Source organism: Acomys russatus, chromosome 14 (genome assembly GCF_903995435.1).
Source record: "Acomys russatus chromosome 14, mAcoRus1.1, whole genome shotgun sequence".
Lineage (NCBI taxonomy): Eukaryota > Metazoa > Chordata > Mammalia > Rodentia > Muridae > Acomys > Acomys russatus.
In genome coordinates this window covers 29,689,428-29,706,915 of record NC_067150.1, presented here as the reverse complement: position 1 = coordinate 29,706,915, position 17,488 = coordinate 29,689,428, and the positions used below count along the sequence as shown (strand labels likewise).

At 48.8% G+C, this 17,488-nt stretch overlaps 1 protein-coding gene across 3 annotated transcripts in view; it reads left to right on the top strand.

Annotated features, from left to right (window-relative positions):
• The window catches only part of Pknox2 (PBX/knotted 1 homeobox 2), a 264,526-nt gene that overhangs the window by 234,412 nt on the left and 12,626 nt on the right, over nucleotides 1-17,488 (top strand). For all 3 annotated transcript variants that reach the window (XM_051156177.1, XM_051156176.1, XM_051156178.1), the window contains 3 exons: nucleotides 11,564-11,693; nucleotides 12,190-12,287; nucleotides 13,023-13,142. In XM_051156177.1, coding sequence (XP_051012134.1) covers nucleotides 11,564-11,693; nucleotides 12,190-12,287; nucleotides 13,023-13,142 — 348 coding nt within the window. The remainder of the gene's footprint in view (nucleotides 1-11,563; nucleotides 11,694-12,189; nucleotides 12,288-13,022; nucleotides 13,143-17,488) is intronic.

Below are 17,488 nucleotides of genomic sequence, written 5' to 3'. Positions count from 1 at the left end.
ACTGGTCTCTTTGGGACTTAACACTAAAAACAACATAGGACATGGGGCAAGAAGTTTATTTCCTCCTTGTATGGCTTAAAAATCATCAAATCACTTTATTATAGATCTAAAAACAGCAGCCTTGGCTTCTGCTTGCTAATATTCTCTTGAAATAGACTCATTCCTTCAGAGTCTTATTGTACTTTCCCTTATGATCGAAATTAGCAAGAAACTTGCATAAAAGAGGACAATAATTGCTCAACGAGCATCTCGTTTGTAATTTATTAGTTTCTATTATTGTGGGTTACCATGGTGATGCTGCGCAGCCCCGGTGACGGGAGAGATGTAAGATAGGAGCTGAGGAGGCTGCGAGGCCTCACCAAATGGAGATGCACATTTTTATCAGTAATTTTCATGAAAATAATAAGTGAGGAGTTAATGAGATGGAAAGCCATCCTGTGGCTATTGTGAATTTTTTTTAAGTGTTGATCTAATTAGAATGCATCGGTCAGGAAAAGTAATGAGGATTTAGTGCCTCACAGAGATGTGAGGATCATATCAGAAAATTAGCACAAGTCTTTGGAAATAATCAGGTCCTTGGAGAGGCCCTGGATTTCCCCTCCTGGGCCCTCCGACTCTACCTTGAGCTCTGGAGTTGGGGGTTGTACCGAGGTGGGAGGGGGGTAGAAAGGCAAGGAAGGAGGGGCTGGAGGCTCAGCAACCACAGTGGCCCCTCAGGGTTGGAGGTCTGTCTGCGGTTGACAAGCGAAGCTCAAGGAAGCAGGGGTTTGCAGGGAAGTGGAGTTTGTGGGGAAAGGGAACCTGGGCTCTGGATGATCCAGGTGTTGGAACTATCTACTTACTGCAAAAGCCAGTGAGACTGGCCCTGGGGATAACCCTTGCAGAAAGGCTCCGATCTCGGAGAAAGAGAAACGCAGGCAGTTGGGTGAAAACAAAGACACCCCGAGGGGAATGGGGCACGGTGGGGCGGGACAGGGCAGGGCAGGGAGGAATACGCCTAGTGAGATATTCCTATTTAGTGACACTCAGATTGTTGGCCCCGCCTCCTTCCCACCTGTCTTGCCCCCCCCCCCCCCCCCCCCCGCTATCCCTCAGTCCCGCTCCACACCTGTGCTCCACTTACATTGCTGCTGCTCGGGTTTGTCTTCCTGGAGCCTGGGTGGTGTGGTCTGTAAACTCTGCCAGCGGGGCTTTCACAGCTGCCTGCCTGCCATTCAAGACCTTATAGGTCTAGCCTCAGCTCCCGCTCCTGAGCTGCACTGCTCTTGGTCTCATAACCATTTTTTTCATGCCTATATGTTGAAGGGGACACCTCTCCACACTGATCCTCTCTTCTCTCCAAGGCCAAACCAGCCTTTTCTCAGGGCTAGCGGCAAGACTGCTCTCCCACAGAGGTCTCTCTGACCCCCTTCTGTTACAGGCCTTTCCTTCTCTTAGCCGACAGCCTACCGTCAATGCAGCAAATTTAACATAGGATGTTAAATGAGAAATTGTGTCTCTTGCTTTCTTCTCCTAGAAAACACATGTTGTTTGCATTGACACAGCATTTTATATATTTGAAATCACCAAACCACTTTATTGCAGATCTAAAAACAGCTACTCATGCTAATGCTTGCTAATAGTATATCAAAATAGACTCGTTCCTTCAAGTGTTGTTGCCTTGCGATGCCAGCTGTGGCCACGATGTCTTCTGAAAGGTCAGGGGCCAGTGGGCCTTGGTTTGAAGAAGTAATGTGGCGGAGGTGGGTGGTGTGCAGGAAGGGAAGAGGAGGAAGAGGAGGGAATGGAAGAGCTAAGGAAAGAGGATGCAAAGACAAACAGAGACAGTTAGCATTGTTCAGGAGGTGAGCAGGGAGAGGCTGGAGCATTTTCAGAACAGAGCAGCGAAGAGGAAAAGACAGATAGAGGCAAAAGCAGACAATGTGAGGCCAAGGCTGAAAGAAAGTAGGAAGCGGAATGGTGGCCGTGGTGAGCCAAAGACCATTAACAGAATAAAGAAATGAATGGCTGGGAAGTAAGACTATGGAAAAGGGAACACGAGGTAAGAAGGAGCACAATTCTTAAGTTAGTGGCCTACTAAGGAACCGGTTCTTGGCCTGGGACTCCCCAGCAGCCTATGGAGGATGCTGATAGTCCAACTCATAAGTGTGGCCCTCTTTCTGATGTGAAGCAAGCTCAGTCTTCTGCCTTTCCAAAGTTGTCAGGGGGCTGAGGCAGTGTGCTCATACATGTCCCTCCATGCCCCTTTCCTCCTCCTCTCCCCCTTCCTTATCCTCCTCAGTCCCCCCCAGCGCCTCCTCCCACACCACTAAGACCTTGGGACTTCTGTCCCATGCTGAGCATCCTGAGGCTGTCACTTGTGACTTCAGACCAGATGGGGTTAAGGGGAGGTGGTCCAGCTTGAAGGAATTAGCACTTAAATGAACTTGAGTTTGTGCACTGCCTGGATACAAAGAGGGAAGAGAGTGACTGGGGCTTGCTGTGTGCTGTCCTCCCATCAGGCTCCCATCACTGTCTCCCTGAGGCAGGATGGGTGGGGTCTTGCCTGAACTCATTTAGGAAAGAGACCTTCTGCTTCCTAAGGACTAGGACGAGAGCCTTGGTCAACATAAGTGGAGGATATTAGAAGCCAGCATGAAAGAGGAAACTGAGTGACTTGGGGGGGGGGCGGTGAGGGATGAGAAAGAGAGAGAGGGAATATATTCATTCCGCATGCTCGAACCTTAATCCCCTCCAGCCTGAAATAATTGCCCCAAGTGCTAGTCTGACTTGAGGAAGGGTTTCAACCCTTCCACCACCACCACCACCACCAACAGGACCCTCCAGCTCAACATCCCAGCTGCTTACCAGCTTTGTTTTAAACTGCTGGCTCATGGTTTTCCCTGAGTGCTGATCACAATGCCTTGTGTGGCAAAGTAGAAGACATTTTTGTTTTCCACGTAACAGGGCCCCATTGTCAGATGCTATGTTGTGTCTTTCACTCACTCTGTGGGGTTTGGCCTAGTCTCATCTTGGTCTTCCATTTCTATCTATCAGTTTTCTCTGAGTGGGTAAGATGAAGGTAGGCGTGTGGGGATACTGTTTTTACCACACTGGTGCTGGAATAGGTGGAGGGTGGGGGGAGCAGTTTCAAGGGCTAAAACCAGCACAGCACACTTAGCTGCTTCCACCTCCCCTGGAAGCTAATCCGTCTTGCTCCAAGACAACATGTTACAGCCAACCATGCTATGGGGGGAGGCAGCTTCCCCCACCCCCACATATTCTAGCCTCAGCTCTGGGTTCTCCTGTCCTTAGAGAGTGCTAACTAAACCACCCCACTAGAGAGAACCCAACTCTTGCCTCACTCAGGCTAATTTGATCTGTAAATCCTCCCTCTGTCTCCATGGAGATTTAGAGTCATCCTTAGTACAGGGACTGAGACACAGTTCTCACTGAGTTGCCAGTCATTGGAGGATGCTTACTGTATGCCCTTTTAGGTCCTGTGAGAACCCAGGTGACTTTCACAGGGATCTCCTAATTCCAAGAGGTGGGGGCGAGCTATGAGTCTAGAATGAAGTCTGACAGGCGTAGAATGCTCAGGGCCTGAGAAAGACAGGAAAGGAAGAGCTGAGGAGAGGGGAGGGGGCTAAGTGTAGGGGTTCTGGGAGGAGCACACCACATATATGGCTTGAGATCTGCCTTCTTCCCCAACAGAGAGCCTGGAGCCCAGCCAGCACAGGGCTCATGGCCAGGTCCATTTCTGCCCCGAAACAAGCAGACCAAATCTAAGGATGGGGATTTCGGTGGGAGAAGCTGCAGATTCATTGGCCAGGCTTCCTGAGAGGGGGTGGGAGTGGGGGGATGGGGAGCAGTGGGGGTGTAGCCTTTTAGGAAGGCTTGGAAGAGTTAGTAGTCTATGTTGCTATGTTGCTAGGACAGAAAAAAGTCTGAGAGAGGCTAGGGAACAGTCTTTTAGAATCCCTGGAGAGAAGGGAACAGTCCTTTGTTCATGCATCGTATATTCCTTCAAGCACTCATGGAAGCTGTTGAGTTCTGGGGTCATAAAGATGGACCATGTCACAGCCTCCCTCCTTGGAACGGAAATGATGGACTATCTTGAAACTAACTTTATGAGGGTGATATTTAAAATGCATATTTTTTAAAAATTACTTTATGTGATTGTTTAGCCTGCATGCATGCCTGTGTATCAGATGTGTATAGTACTCACAGAGGCCAGAAGAGGTTGTTAGGGCCCCTGGAACTGGAGTTATACGTAATTGAGAGCTGCCATGTGTGTGCTAGGAATTGAACCCAGGTCATCTGGAAGAGCAGCTTGTGCTCTTTTTTTTTTTTAAAGGTTTATTTATTTAATGTATATGAGCACTCTATTTACATGTACACCCAAATGCCAGAAGAGGGCATCAAATCACATTACAGATGGTTGTGAGCCACCACGTGGTTGTCAGGAATTAAACTCAGGAGCTCTGGAAGAGCAGACAGTGCTCTTAACCTCTGAGCCATCTCTCCAGCCCACAGCCTGTACTCTTAACCACTAAACCACTTTTTCCAGCCCTGAGGGAGATACATTTGATGTTGACTATTATAGGCAACTGTTAAATATTTTAAAGAAAATTAGGGATATAAGCAATAGGGGCAGGGTTAGAGAGGTGTTGCCGGACAAATTAATTGAGCTTTTATCGCTATAACACGAACTGGTGACAGAGGGGCCCTTGCAGCATTGATTGACCTCTCCTTGTCTCGAACATGCTATGTACTAGGTACCTTATGTATAATATTTTCTTTATTCCTCATAAGACTTCACATGGACATTATTTTCTCCTTTTTACACCCAAGAAAAGAGATGAAAAGTAAAGACTCTGGCCCAACACCATACACCAAGTAGTGAGTGTGTATGTGAGGCTACTACTGCAGAGCCTATATTCCTACAGTGTGATGACATCCTGTTACACATGGAAAGGAGAGCAAGACTCCAGTCCCAAGTTAGGGGTGGGAGTGACCCTAGGGGTGGGAGTGACCATAGCTCAGGGACACAGAGACTAGAGGTCATGTAATGGGTTACCGCAAAGCATGGGTTTGGATTTAGTAACTGACTGAAAGAGGGGGAAAGAAATAGGAAGTGAGCAGAACCCTGAAGCGCCGGGCCTAGCAGCCTAAGGAACTAGCTCTTAGCGCTGTACTCCCTGGCAGCCCGTGGAAGACGCTGGCGGCCCATCTCCTCCTTGTAAAGGTGGGCTTCTCTCTGACATGCAGCTCCCACTGCATTGGTTTTCTGAAGTTGACAGGGGGGTTGAAAGGCAGTGTGCTCCAGTGATCCCTACCAAGGGTCTGGGACTTCTGTCCCATTCTGAACGTCTTGAGGATATGACCTGTGACTTTTCAGGTCAGGTGGGGACAGAGGAAGAGGTGGTCCACCTCGGGAGGATCACCACTTAGACAGGAAGGCAACACCCCAGACCAAGGAGGCAAGAAGTGGCTTTATGCTGTCTGATTCCACCTTAGAAGTAGGGCTGCGGCTGCTGTTGGTCTTCAGTGTGTAGTTCCCCGCAGGGTGAGCGAAACCCGAGACCCCTGCTCCTTCCGGGAAGGAATGTTCCTTAAGAGCAGCAGCTGCTACTTGTCCCCACAGGCCTGGGCTGCCTTTCCCTTGAGGCCAAAGCCCCCAGCTGAGATGGAACAGGACAGGATTAGGTGGATTGTTTATATGAGCTTGGCTTCCTTGCGGTTGCAAACCTAGCTCTTCTTGGTCTAAGGCGGGAGTGTGGCTGTGATAGAACAGGGGGACTCTTCCAGAAAGGGTGTCTGGGGACAGAGGCAACCCTCTCAACCACCTGACCGGACAGCCCAGTCGGGCCTCAGACCTAAAGCGCTTAGCCTGCACTCAACAGGGGGCACTTGGCACAGTGTCCAAGGAAGAGCCAGCCTTCTTTTCCTCAAAAACCTACTCCCAAGTTAAGCAACAGACATCTGTCCAAGAGCGGACCTCTCTGTGCGCCCCGTGTACAGTGATAGAAAGTAATGACGAGTTAGGAGGACTGTCCATGCTCACACTAGCAAGGCGGGACAAGATCTCCAGTGGTGGTGAGACACTGAAACGCACCCCACTCTCCTCTCAGACCAGGCAAATAAGCCTTTGAGGTAGCCTTCTGGGAGGGGTTGGGGAGCTGGTCGGAGGCTATGGATCTGCAGAGACCTCTAGTGGCCAGGGAAAGGATGGCAGATTGCTGGGCCCTGTCCTTTAATCCTTTCACGGGAATCATAGGGTGGGTTTTATTTTCCATTGTTTTGTTTTGTTTATCCCTAATCCTCAGATGCAAGGAATTTTGCATGGTCATCCAGTGTATCTTTGGGGACAATGTAATAATATGAAAATTCCAAATATTTTAAAATATCTTCAAGAGAAATGTTTCTGTGTGTGTGTGTGTGTGTGTGTGTGTGTGTGTGTGTGTGTGTGTGTGTGTGTTCTTCTGTGGGTGGAAAATAACTTTCTGGGCATCTTAGGCCTGTTCCCTATTAAAAGTGAAGACAGAAGGCTCAGGAGAGGCACAGCTGAAGTCAGATCACGTATCCAAATTTGTCGTCAGAGTCAGGTTTTGTGTGCCCCATAACCCCATACACATACTCCCAAGAGCCATCCAAGGCTCTCCTGTTTCCTAGTAAATCCCTTCCTCTGAAGAAGTCTTTTTTTTTTTTTTTTTTTTCCAAAAATGAGATGTGGAGCAAAACTCACCCAATGACCACTGTGTCCATAAGAATGAATGATGACCCAGGGGGAGGGGTGTGTGTGTGTGTGTGTGAGGGCCTTGCAGGTGGCACTCTGGAGGCACAAGCTCTCTGCTTTTGTAAACTTGCCGCTCCCTCTCTTACCGCCCCTCCTGAGGGACTCTAAACATTCCAGGGCTGAGGGGGTAGGGGAAGAGATACTTCTAATACTACCTGTGGAGGCAAGGCTTCCAGTGGCTTTCCAGAGAGACCCAGCAGAGGTCTTGGATTGGACTATCCTCTCTCAGAGCCTGCTGGCTGGACACTGAACAGTTAAAGCAGGGGTGTGAGACAGGATGCTGGAAATGCCACTAATACTGCAACAAGTGTGCTTCTCACCTCACTGTGAGTCCTCACAGCAGCGGCCACCTGGGTATAGAGTCAGATGAGCCTCTGAGGAAGCTATTGAGGAGATAGCAATCCGGTATATTTAGCCAATAGATTCTTCCCCCAAGGCTTCTACTACCGCCACTGTGGCTTCCTCAGAAAAGACTGAGACTGTCCCTAGAGAGTCAGAGCTGCCTTGCCACCATTCCACAGAGCTACAGACTGATGTGCAGCCTGACATCACAGCAAGGTGGAGTTTTTGCTCTCTTCTCAGATGGGGGCCATGCTTAGATCTCTGAAGCTTAGTACCAGGCTCTAGGGGTGCATCGGACAAGACCAATGAAGGTCAAAGTCTGTGCTGTCCTGTCTGGGTGTACGGCCTCAGCTCAACAACAGCCTCAGCTCAACAACTTCTGCCACTACATAAAGAACACCACAGCATGGCTCTAGGACTTTGAAGACAGGTTTAACCCCTGCTCTTCCACTCAGGCGACCTCAGCCCTGGGAAGTGGGGACTGAATCATTAGACACAGAGCCAGGCAGCGTGTTTGCAGTAGAGCCGGTTCATTTCCTCTCTCTGTTAGCCTCCACCGAACACTCAAGCCAGCAGACCTACAGCTATTTGAGTCAGGGAAGACCCTTCCATTCTTTGCGCTTTAATCCTCTCTAGGAAAATGGGACAATCTCTCTTCTGCTGACCCTGTAAGGTGAAGGCGAGCTTAGCATGGAGTTGAGGGGAGAATGACCACCCTTCGATTCTTTTTTCGGGGGGCGGGGAGAGTGGTTGAGAGAGTGTCTCTCTGAGTAGCCTTAGCTGTCCTGGATTCACTTTGCAGACCAGGCTGGCCTTGAACTCACAATGATCCACTTGCCTCTGCCTCCTGAGTGCTGGAATTAAAGGTGTGCGCCACCACACCCACTTCACCTTTCAATTCTTATGGATATGGTAAATTGGTAATCTTCCGGTCCATCTGATGTTGGAGGAAAGTTTTGAAAATACAGATTGCAGAGGGTCCGATGCAGTGGCCCCGAGGATACATGCCTCTAAAAACATCCCGATGTGGGTAGGAGAACTGGCTCAGTGGTTAGGAGAGTGTATTGCTTTTAAAGAGGTCCTAAGTTCAGCTCTTAGCACCCACATCAGATGCCTCACAACTGCCTGTAATCCCAGCTCCAGGGGAGCCAATGGCTTCTTCCGGGTTCTGAGGCCATATACCTGTATGTAGACAGGCACATCCACACATAATTCAAAATAAAATAAATCTTTAAAAAAATATGAGGCCTCAGGGGGTTTGTGAAATGGCCCCAGTTTGCAGATGAAGCGGGGTGAACACTAACTGCAAGGAAGCTGGGACTTAGCTCTCTCTTTCTTGCCCCAGCTAAGATGTTGGCAACCGTGGCCCTGCCTGCCATCTCTACCCCTGAAGTTTCCATTCTACCCCTTTGCTGGTATACTTTGGCTGCCTCTCAACACCTCACAGCCAAACAACAAGAGAAGGGTGGAGAAGCCAGTACAAAAATTTGCCTTTAGTTCCCTCCAACCAAGTAAATGGGCATGGAGGCTCTCCAAGCCACAGGACAAAAAGCAGCCAGAGTCTGAGTAAGCACGTTGTCCAGGTAGGGCTAGGCCTCACCCTTCTGTCCTTGGCTAGAAAATGGGGTGTGTGTGTGTGTGTGTGTGTGTGTGTGTGTGTGTGTTTTAGTTTGAATCTCAGAAGGTACGCCTTATACTTATGCTATTTGTCTTTGTGTTGTCTTGACCTTGCTGGGTCCTTCAGGGGTGGTGAAGAGAGGCTAGGACAAGCCTTTACATATATATTTCTCATCTATCTCTACTCGAAGAGGAGTGCCACAGCATGGCTGATTCCCAATGAGAGATTAGCGAGCAGCTACTTCCAGTGGCTTTAGGCCTAATGACACTGGGGTGCCCACCCCTTCTGTTCAATCCACCTTGTAGATTCACTTTTTACTTGAACCATCTATAGCACTGGTTCCACCCCCATGGGAACGGGTGTGTGGGATGCTGGCACTAGGCGATCTCAAGCCCAAAGACTGAAACCTCAGGCTTTGGGAGCTCCTGGATGCTAGTGTGACCCAACCCCGTAAGGACGTAAGGCCTCCAGAGGGGGCAGGGCGCGATTCCCAAGATGGGCATCTTCTTTATGCGGCTTCTGGACTGGCATTTGTTCTCGTCTTCCATGAGTGGGAGCCAAGGAGCCCCTTGAAGCTCAAAGTAGGTATCCAGTGTTCGTGGCTTGGAGGTGGGGGGAGAGCTGAGTGCTGATCCTTGGGCTGACAATCAGTTTCGTGACCTTGGGTAAGCCACCACAACCTTCAGACTTTATTTTCTTTCTTGTGGTCCTCAGGAGGTTGGTGTGTGCAGTGGCTTTTTGTAGCTCCTAGGCTTCTGTGTGCCAAGCTCAGTTTTTGAACTCCACCCATGTAACTGGGAAGATCACAAGATGAACCTCACTGGTCGGAAGCTCTCCCAGAGCCTCCCAGAGGGGAAGCCAAGGCAGGAACTGCCCTCTCCCTTCCCCCAAGGTCACCAACACCATGAGGAACTAAGACTAGACTTGAATCCTTTGTCTCACCCTCCTGGAGAAGCTGATCCTGAGGCTCCACGTGGCAGAGGTGGGATGGGATACAGGACTGGACACGGGGTCCTGCTTCTCTGTAGCAGGGATGATCCAGGAATGTAAGAGTGGTAACTTGGGATGAGACACACCGTAGCTGGCCCCCCCCCTCCCGCTTCCCTCGAGGCTTTTCTGACTTGGTTGGTGCCACAGGGGAAGGAAAGTGTTGTGCCTGTGCTCTGTGCCTGCGACTTCGTTTTTCTTATGTTTGTAACTATCAGTAGGCGGTTGTTGGCTAGAGCTTTCTTCTAATCACCTACCTCCTCGGGCCAGATTCCAAGCTTCTCCTGAAGGGCCAAGGCCCAACTTCTCAAAGTCCTAAAATAAAAAGTAGGAAGCTGGAGCCCTCCCCTACCCTGTGTTAACTCTATTTTCTTGGCCACATACCCTGCCTCCAATTCTTTTTTTTTTTTTTTTTTTCTTTTAAGATTTATTTATTTATTATTAGGTATACAATGCTCTGCCTGCATGCCAAAAGTGGCACCAGATCTCATTATAGATGGCTGTGAGCCACCATGTGGTTGCTGGGATTTGAACTCAGGACCTCTGGAGGAGCAGTCAGTGCTCTTAACCTCTGAGCCATCTCTCCAGCCCCCTACAATTCTTTATTAATCGTGCCTTATGATCCCAGCTTTGAACTTTGGGATGTAGACCTTGGTGACCATCGCATTCATTACGTTGTTCAAACTCTGTGTTCTGATGAGGATCTGATGCTGGGAAGGGCTCAGAGGGCCAGGCTGGGCTCCCAAGCTTCCTCCCTCTATAGCTTATTGCTCTCTTTCCTATCTCTTCAAACCTAAACTCATCCATCTACCACACATTCGGTTTCTTTTTCACAAATCTTTCAAGCACCCAGCCACCATGCACAGGTGCCCAGAAAGCAGGGAGGGCCCATTGCTTTATCCTGGAGACCTGGAGCTAAGGCTTCTTCTTCTTCTTCTTCTGGTGTCAGGAGACCCTCAACATCAAATCCAAGGACTTCCTCACTGACTGCTAGAAGGAAATGAAAACAAATTTAGGTTAGCAATCTGGGCAGAGTGGACTCTGTTCCTAGTATAGTTTTGTGTGGAGAATTTAGTGAAGACAGAAGAATCGCTGAAGTCAAGGTTTATAGTATGCGATAACCATTAGAAGACAAGGTTATACAGTGACAAAAAAAAAAAAAACCTGGCTTTATTATTTTTAAACAAATATTTTAGTATCATAATATAGGTGTTAAAGGTGTTCAAAGACGTATCACTGGGGGGATAAGGGTGTAGCTTATGTGGTAGAACACTTGCCCAGTGTGTGCACAAACCCCAGCACTGCAAAGAATGAATAAACAAACAAATAAAACATTGAAGGGTGTTTTGTGCTGGAGATATGTTCTGGAGGAGGGGAGGGCCAGGGTAAACATCTGAGCAGTTAAGCATGTATCTAAGTTAAGTATTGAGCAGGTGAATGGAGGGTCTCTGCAAGTCAGAATCAAAGTGGGGGGTTTTCAAACTCCAAAGCCTGGAGCACACCCTGACCCATTAAAGAAGAGTCTCTGGGCTTGGAACCCAGTCCTCGTAACTGCAGACTCCAAAATGTAGGTGAAGTGAGATCCAGAAGTTTAGAGGATCGTTTGTGCCTGAGGTTGCCAGTGGGATGAAATGGAAGTGTGAGACTGTTATGGGCCTTTGCTTCATTCACTTTAAGATTGGGACTTTTATTCACTCCTGAGAATTGCCTTCTGGTTTGTGTCTGGGAGGAACAGGAGTTGGGGTGTTGGGTAGCAGGAAGGGAGGGGGAAGACATTGGAACTGAAGCATCTAAGCTCTTGGGGACATTGTCACAAACCACCCCTCCCTTACTGCCAGGACCTCCTGCAGAATTCCCCCAATTCCATGTCTGGAGTCTCCAATAACCCCCAGGGGATTGTGGTCCCAGCTTCAGCACTCCAGCAGGGCAACATCGCCATGACAACTGTCAACTCACAAGTCGTGTCAGGTTGGTGCAGGGTTCTGGGGATTGTGGGAAGCATCCTTGGGAGAAGAAAGGGAGCCCCTAGAGAATTTCAGGGTTAGGGAGTGTTCTCCGCTAAGGGAGGGACTTCTGGTTTAGTGTCTTCACTGAAGTGTTCTGCACATAGTGAGCACCAAGACCTGACCATAATGGGTTGGAACAAATTTAAGTCAAAATTTCATGATCTCCACCTTCCCACCCCCTACCCCACCCCCTGAGCCCCATACACACATTCAAGACTAAGTAAGGCCTTGTCCCTCCCTTCTCCGAAATATTTCCCACCGAAAACTCTACTTTTCCTCCTGGACATCATGTCTCACCTCACGCACGCCTCTCCTACAAGGGGAGCAAACATACATCCTGCCACTGCCCCCCCCCAAAAGTCTTCATATGTGAGTGCCAAGCAACTGGGGAACTTGCTTGCCTTCTCTTTTTTTCACACCTCCATGGCAGGGGACCCAAAAACTGGTTGTCTCCTCAGGTGGAGCCTTATATCAACCGGTTACCATGGTAACCTCCCAGGGTCAGGTGGTCACCCAAGCAATCCCCCAGGGAGCCATCCAGATCCAGAATACGCAGGTGAGTGTGTGGAGGTGTGTACCCTTGTGCATGAGGCACGGGAGGGGCGTCTGTGGTTGTTTACTGTCTGCTGGCACTGCTGCATCAGCTCGCTTAGTTCTTAGGACAGGAAGCTGGATCTAAGCAAGGTTTTATCAGCTCCGGGGGATTTTGTTGCCTTGAGAGTTTACATCAAAGGACCCTGCATCTCCTGTGCATGGTCTCCAGCTCCAACCACGCTGCACCTCAGTGATATAGAGTGCAGACCTATAGAGAGACCTGAAGTCAGATGCCTGAGATCTGACATTAACTGTGTGATCTTGCATTCCTCTCTGAGCCTGAGTTCTTATCAATAAAGAAGGATTAATGCCATCACAGCCAATCTACAGGGCTGTGGTGAGGATTACCCACGGTGAGGACAGGGAAGTGCTTTGCAAACTGTAAAGTATCACAGAAATGCTAATAGCTATTGGATGGTGTACAGCAAATCCTCATCTTCGGTACCCTCTGCATGACCCTTTTCAGCTGTTTCCTCTCCCATCCCCCGCTTCCCCCGTCCCTTCACCCCAAGCCTCATCTCCATTCTATGAGGGGGTGGTATGGGGTGAGAGAAAAAGGTGACCTCCCCAGGGCCCCCAAGAATAACTTGGGAGAAGGGGGTTAGCAGTGAGAGTGTGCCATTACTATGGCAACAGGTCCTTAGCCATTGGCCTCACAGGCTGCTGATGCTGATTTTTTTCTTCACGTGCCCTGAAGGTTAACCTTGATCTCACCTCCCTCCTGGACAATGAGGATAAGAAGTCCAAGAACAAACGAGGAGTCTTGCCCAAGCATGCCACCAATATAATGCGTTCTTGGCTCTTCCAGCATCTCATGGTGAGTGTGTGTGTGTGTGTATGTGTGTGTGTGTGTGTGTGTGTGTGTGTGTGTGTGTGTGTCTGTGTGTGTGTGTGTATGTGTGCATCTGTGTATGTGTATGCTGGGGTGTGGAATCATAGCAGGGGGTTATGAATAGCCCACTGCACAAGTACCACACTCTGCATGCAGAGGCTGTGGTCCCAGAAAAAGGCTATGCTGGGTCATCAGCTTCAGGGCAAATCACAGGAGGCTTAAGTGGGACCTAGAGTCCAAGGACTCCTGAGTCATTGCTTCTGCTACTACTAGCTCAAAAAAGGAAAAAGTGTGAACACAGGAAGTGGTGGCAACAAGCATCAAAAGAGAGTTAAACACCAGGCAAGTACATAACACTTTCTCCATCCTGAAAGCAATATACCTTGGCATGGTCCTCCCACAGCCTGTGTCTTCATTATGGCAGCCTTGAAAGATGAGGTGGGAGTGGCCACTGTGGCTTCCAAAGTCAGAATTCAGAACTTTTGGGCTAAATGGAAGGTGTCTAGGCAACTCTATCAAAATAAGCACACTCAGTTAGCCATCCTGTTCAGAGCATGACCAAGCCATACAGGCAGAAGCATCGAGAGCAGCAAAGTCACCTGTGCATATGACAACCTTCTCAGCCCCCAGGCTCCAGCAGAGACACTGAAAAGCTCCTAGTGACCAGACACAATAGAGGGATGACAGGCTTGAAGACAGGTACAGCAGGGTGTGGACTGTTTCTTCTACTAGTTGTGTGATAATTCCAAGGGCGTTTACTTCTCAGAGTGGTGAGACATGAAAGAGAGGACCAATATCCAGAGTTATAAGGTCAGACCTTAGCTAACTGTTCACTGGGCATGGTTGTGGCCCATATCCTAGTACTTGGTAGGCTGAGGCAAAGGCTGGCCTGGGAAAGATAACAAGACCCTGCCTAAAGACAACAAAAAAGAAGTTCTTCTTCCCCTTTGAACCTTCTACTACAATGACTGAAGAGCAAAGTTGTATACACTCTGGTTCTGTTGGTTTTGCTTTTGAGGTAGGGTCTTACTATGAGACCTGGCTGGCTTCAAACTCATGATCCTCCTGCTACGGTCTCCCCCAAATGCTAGAATTACAGCTGTGTGCCACTACACTGAGCTCAGAAGAGGTGTTTAAGGCTGACTCCCAGTATTTGTGGAATCTAGAGGTGAGCAGCTGATGGGTTGTTTTGATTTAAGGAACCTGCTGATTTTGCCATTCTCTGACAATGAGAGTAAACTTCCTACAGTGCTTGTTGGAGGTGTGGGTATATCCATCTAAATACATAGCCTCTCCAGCTTTGGCAAGTCTCCCAAGAGTAGGGATTGGGCATCATTCTATGAACCCTACGGCCTTGATTTACAGTGTATGGACCTTCTGGTACTTACTGGGTTTTCTAAAATGTCATTCCATAATGAGCTCTTTGGGCATATTTGGGTTCTACAAAGTTTTGTCTACCTGTCTATAGTTATTTTTTAAAAGTGTGCCTGTGTGTGTGTGTGTGTGTGTGTGTGTGTGTGTGTGTGTGTGTGTGTGTTTGCTTAGGGAGTGGGGTACACTCCATATTGCATGCACCTAGAGATGAAGGTCAATGTCCTGTGGCTTCTTCTATCACTCTTCACGTTGGTTTTTGAGATACAGTCCCTCCCAGAACCTGCAGCTGGCAGTTTCAACTAGACTGGCCAGCTAGGGAATCCCCAGGGTCCCCCTATCTACAACCCCACAGTGCTAGGGTGATAAGCCAGGTGTTGAGGTACACACCTTTAACCTCACTACTCAAGGCCAGAGGCAGGCAGAGTTCTGTGAGTTGAAAGCCAGACTGGTTTATGTAGCAAGTCCCAGGCCAGCCAGGGCAGCAGAGTGAGCTCCTGTCTGCAAAGAGCCACTCAGTGCTGCGGTTGCATCTGCACCGCACCCAGCTCTTCCAAGGGTCCCAGGGACCCAGATTCAGGGCCTCGGCCCCTTCACCCACTGCTTCATCTCTGCAGCCCTACTTCTTTATTCTTAGCACCTCAGGTCACATGGTGGACTGCAAGAAGGAAAGCGTTTGAGACCTATTCCAATAGCTGAGCTCTAAATTACCTGTGATGACGTCATTGTTGCTCCGAGGACCAACTCGAGGACCACAGTGGTTGGGAACACTTGTGCTTGCACACATTGGGCAGGCACTGGCTGCCCAGCTTTAGGAGAGAGGAGATGTGAAGGAGCAACAGACATCCAGGCACCGTAAATGTTCTGTCTCAGTTAGCACAGCTAGTTTATGGGTTGGTTAATTTGAAAGGCTAGCTAAAAAAGGAACAGCCACCCAAAAGACATGTTTTATGTTAATTTAAAAGATATACATGTATTCATTTGCTAATCTTTTGGTAGAGAGCCAACATCTTTTTTTTTTTTTCTGACTAAACTTCATCATTTTACTTGCTTAAACCTTTCTTATAATAAAACAACCTTGAATCCCAATTCCACGTCAAGTGGAATAAGAACATTGACTCTGGGGATCAAGTCTGGTTCCAGGATCTTTCTAGATCTTTATTCCAGTCTCTCTTGTGTGTCCCACCCAACTGAGGTAGTTAGCATATTTAAAAGCAAATTTGAGTCTCAGAATTTCCAAAGGTTTCTACCTAGTTTTCTTAGCAACAACCATTCCTTTCTTTTGCACCGTATTTCGTTCATTAAGTCACAGAATCACAGGCTCATGTGTGACTGGCATGCACCAGTCTGAAGACAAAAGCAGCTGAATTTCTGATAAGTGGTACATGTGGCTGGCGAAGCTTCCACAAAGCGCTCTATTCACCCCCAGCCCTGGTCTGAAGCCAGCCCATGGTTTGCCGGAGATGCACAGAGCATTTCCTTAATCTGCCACCTCGGCTAACAAGTGATTCTGAGCCCTTCTATAAACACTAGCTTTTCCTGTTGCTATTCCATCAGGCAGAAGTTGTATTTCCTTTTTGCTTTTGTGCCCTGTCACAGGCCTCTTGTTTGCACTGTTCTGTGCCATGAGCAGTTGCAGAGGTGCACTGAAATGATAGAGAGCCCAGAGGTGGGAGGTTAACTCCCAGGGCCTTCTTAGCTACAGGGCTGAAATGAGACGGGGCCCGCTGTCATGCTTAGCTGACGGCTTCCAGTCCCTGAAGACTCTGGTGACATTTTCTTGCTATTTCTTCATGGCCAAAAGAGGCTAAACTCCATCTGGGAACAATAGGTCCACAGAAACCCAGGTCATGCAGGAAGCCCTGGGAGAGGGTCTTCTCCATGGAGGAGGGAAAGTCACCCTTCCTCCTCCTCAGCTGTAACACCACTCCTGCTACTCCCTGTAACTGTCACCCTGAGGTATCAGCAATTCTACCCATTTCCATCCCTAAACTTGATGATCCTCTGTGTGCCAGGAGGTCTTGGAGAAGAGCCCAAGGCCCAGCAGGACCACCATGCCCCACAGCTGCTGGTCTATGCTCAGCACTTTAGTACATCATCTCAACTACACAAGCACCCTAGCAGGTCGGTCCTGCTGCCCTGTGGTACCAGTGGCAAAAGTGAGGCTCAGAGAAGACGCATGTTCCCCAAGAGCACAGAGATAGTAAGGCCATGCCAGAAATGAAGCCACAGCAGCGAGACCCAAGGTTTTAGTATCATTCAGCTCTACTGCCTTCACATGACCTCAGGAAGCAGATAGGCAAGGCTCATAGCAAAGCCTGGGCAAGGCAAAGCCGAGTCCCTATCCTTTCAGCCAGAGACCTGTTGTGCGAGAATTTGGGCCTTTTTATGCATCCGGGCTCAGGTTTTAGGGCTCAGGTTTTAGACCTCATGGTAGAGCTGCCGCATACACACCCTTCCCCACCCATCTGTTTCATCAGGCTGGTGTGGCTCAAAGCCAGGGCCGGGCTGTGCTGCTATGGCTCGAAGCCAGGGCCCAGCTGTGCTCCATGCACCCCCACCTCCACCCTAGCCACACAGAGACCAGGGCCTTGTTCCAGGCCCTCTTATGAACCAGGATTTTTTGGTTAAAAAAAAAAAATAATAATAATCGGAGGGCAGAATAGGCACCAGGGGCTTCCTCTATATGACTTTTTAAATGGAAACATCATGTACCATAAAATTTACCCTTCAAAATATGATTCTAGAGTAGGGGTGTGTGGCTCAGTTGGTAGAGTGCTTGCCCAGCAAGATAGATCCTCAGCGTAGAATACATGGCGCATCATAGCATGTGCATGTGATGGCAGCACCCAAAAAGTGGAGGCGGGCACATCTGAAGTTTTAGATCAAAGCAAGTTTAATCTACACAAGTTCAAGCTCAGCCTGGCCTAGAGATAATCTGTCTCCAAAATAAAAACAAC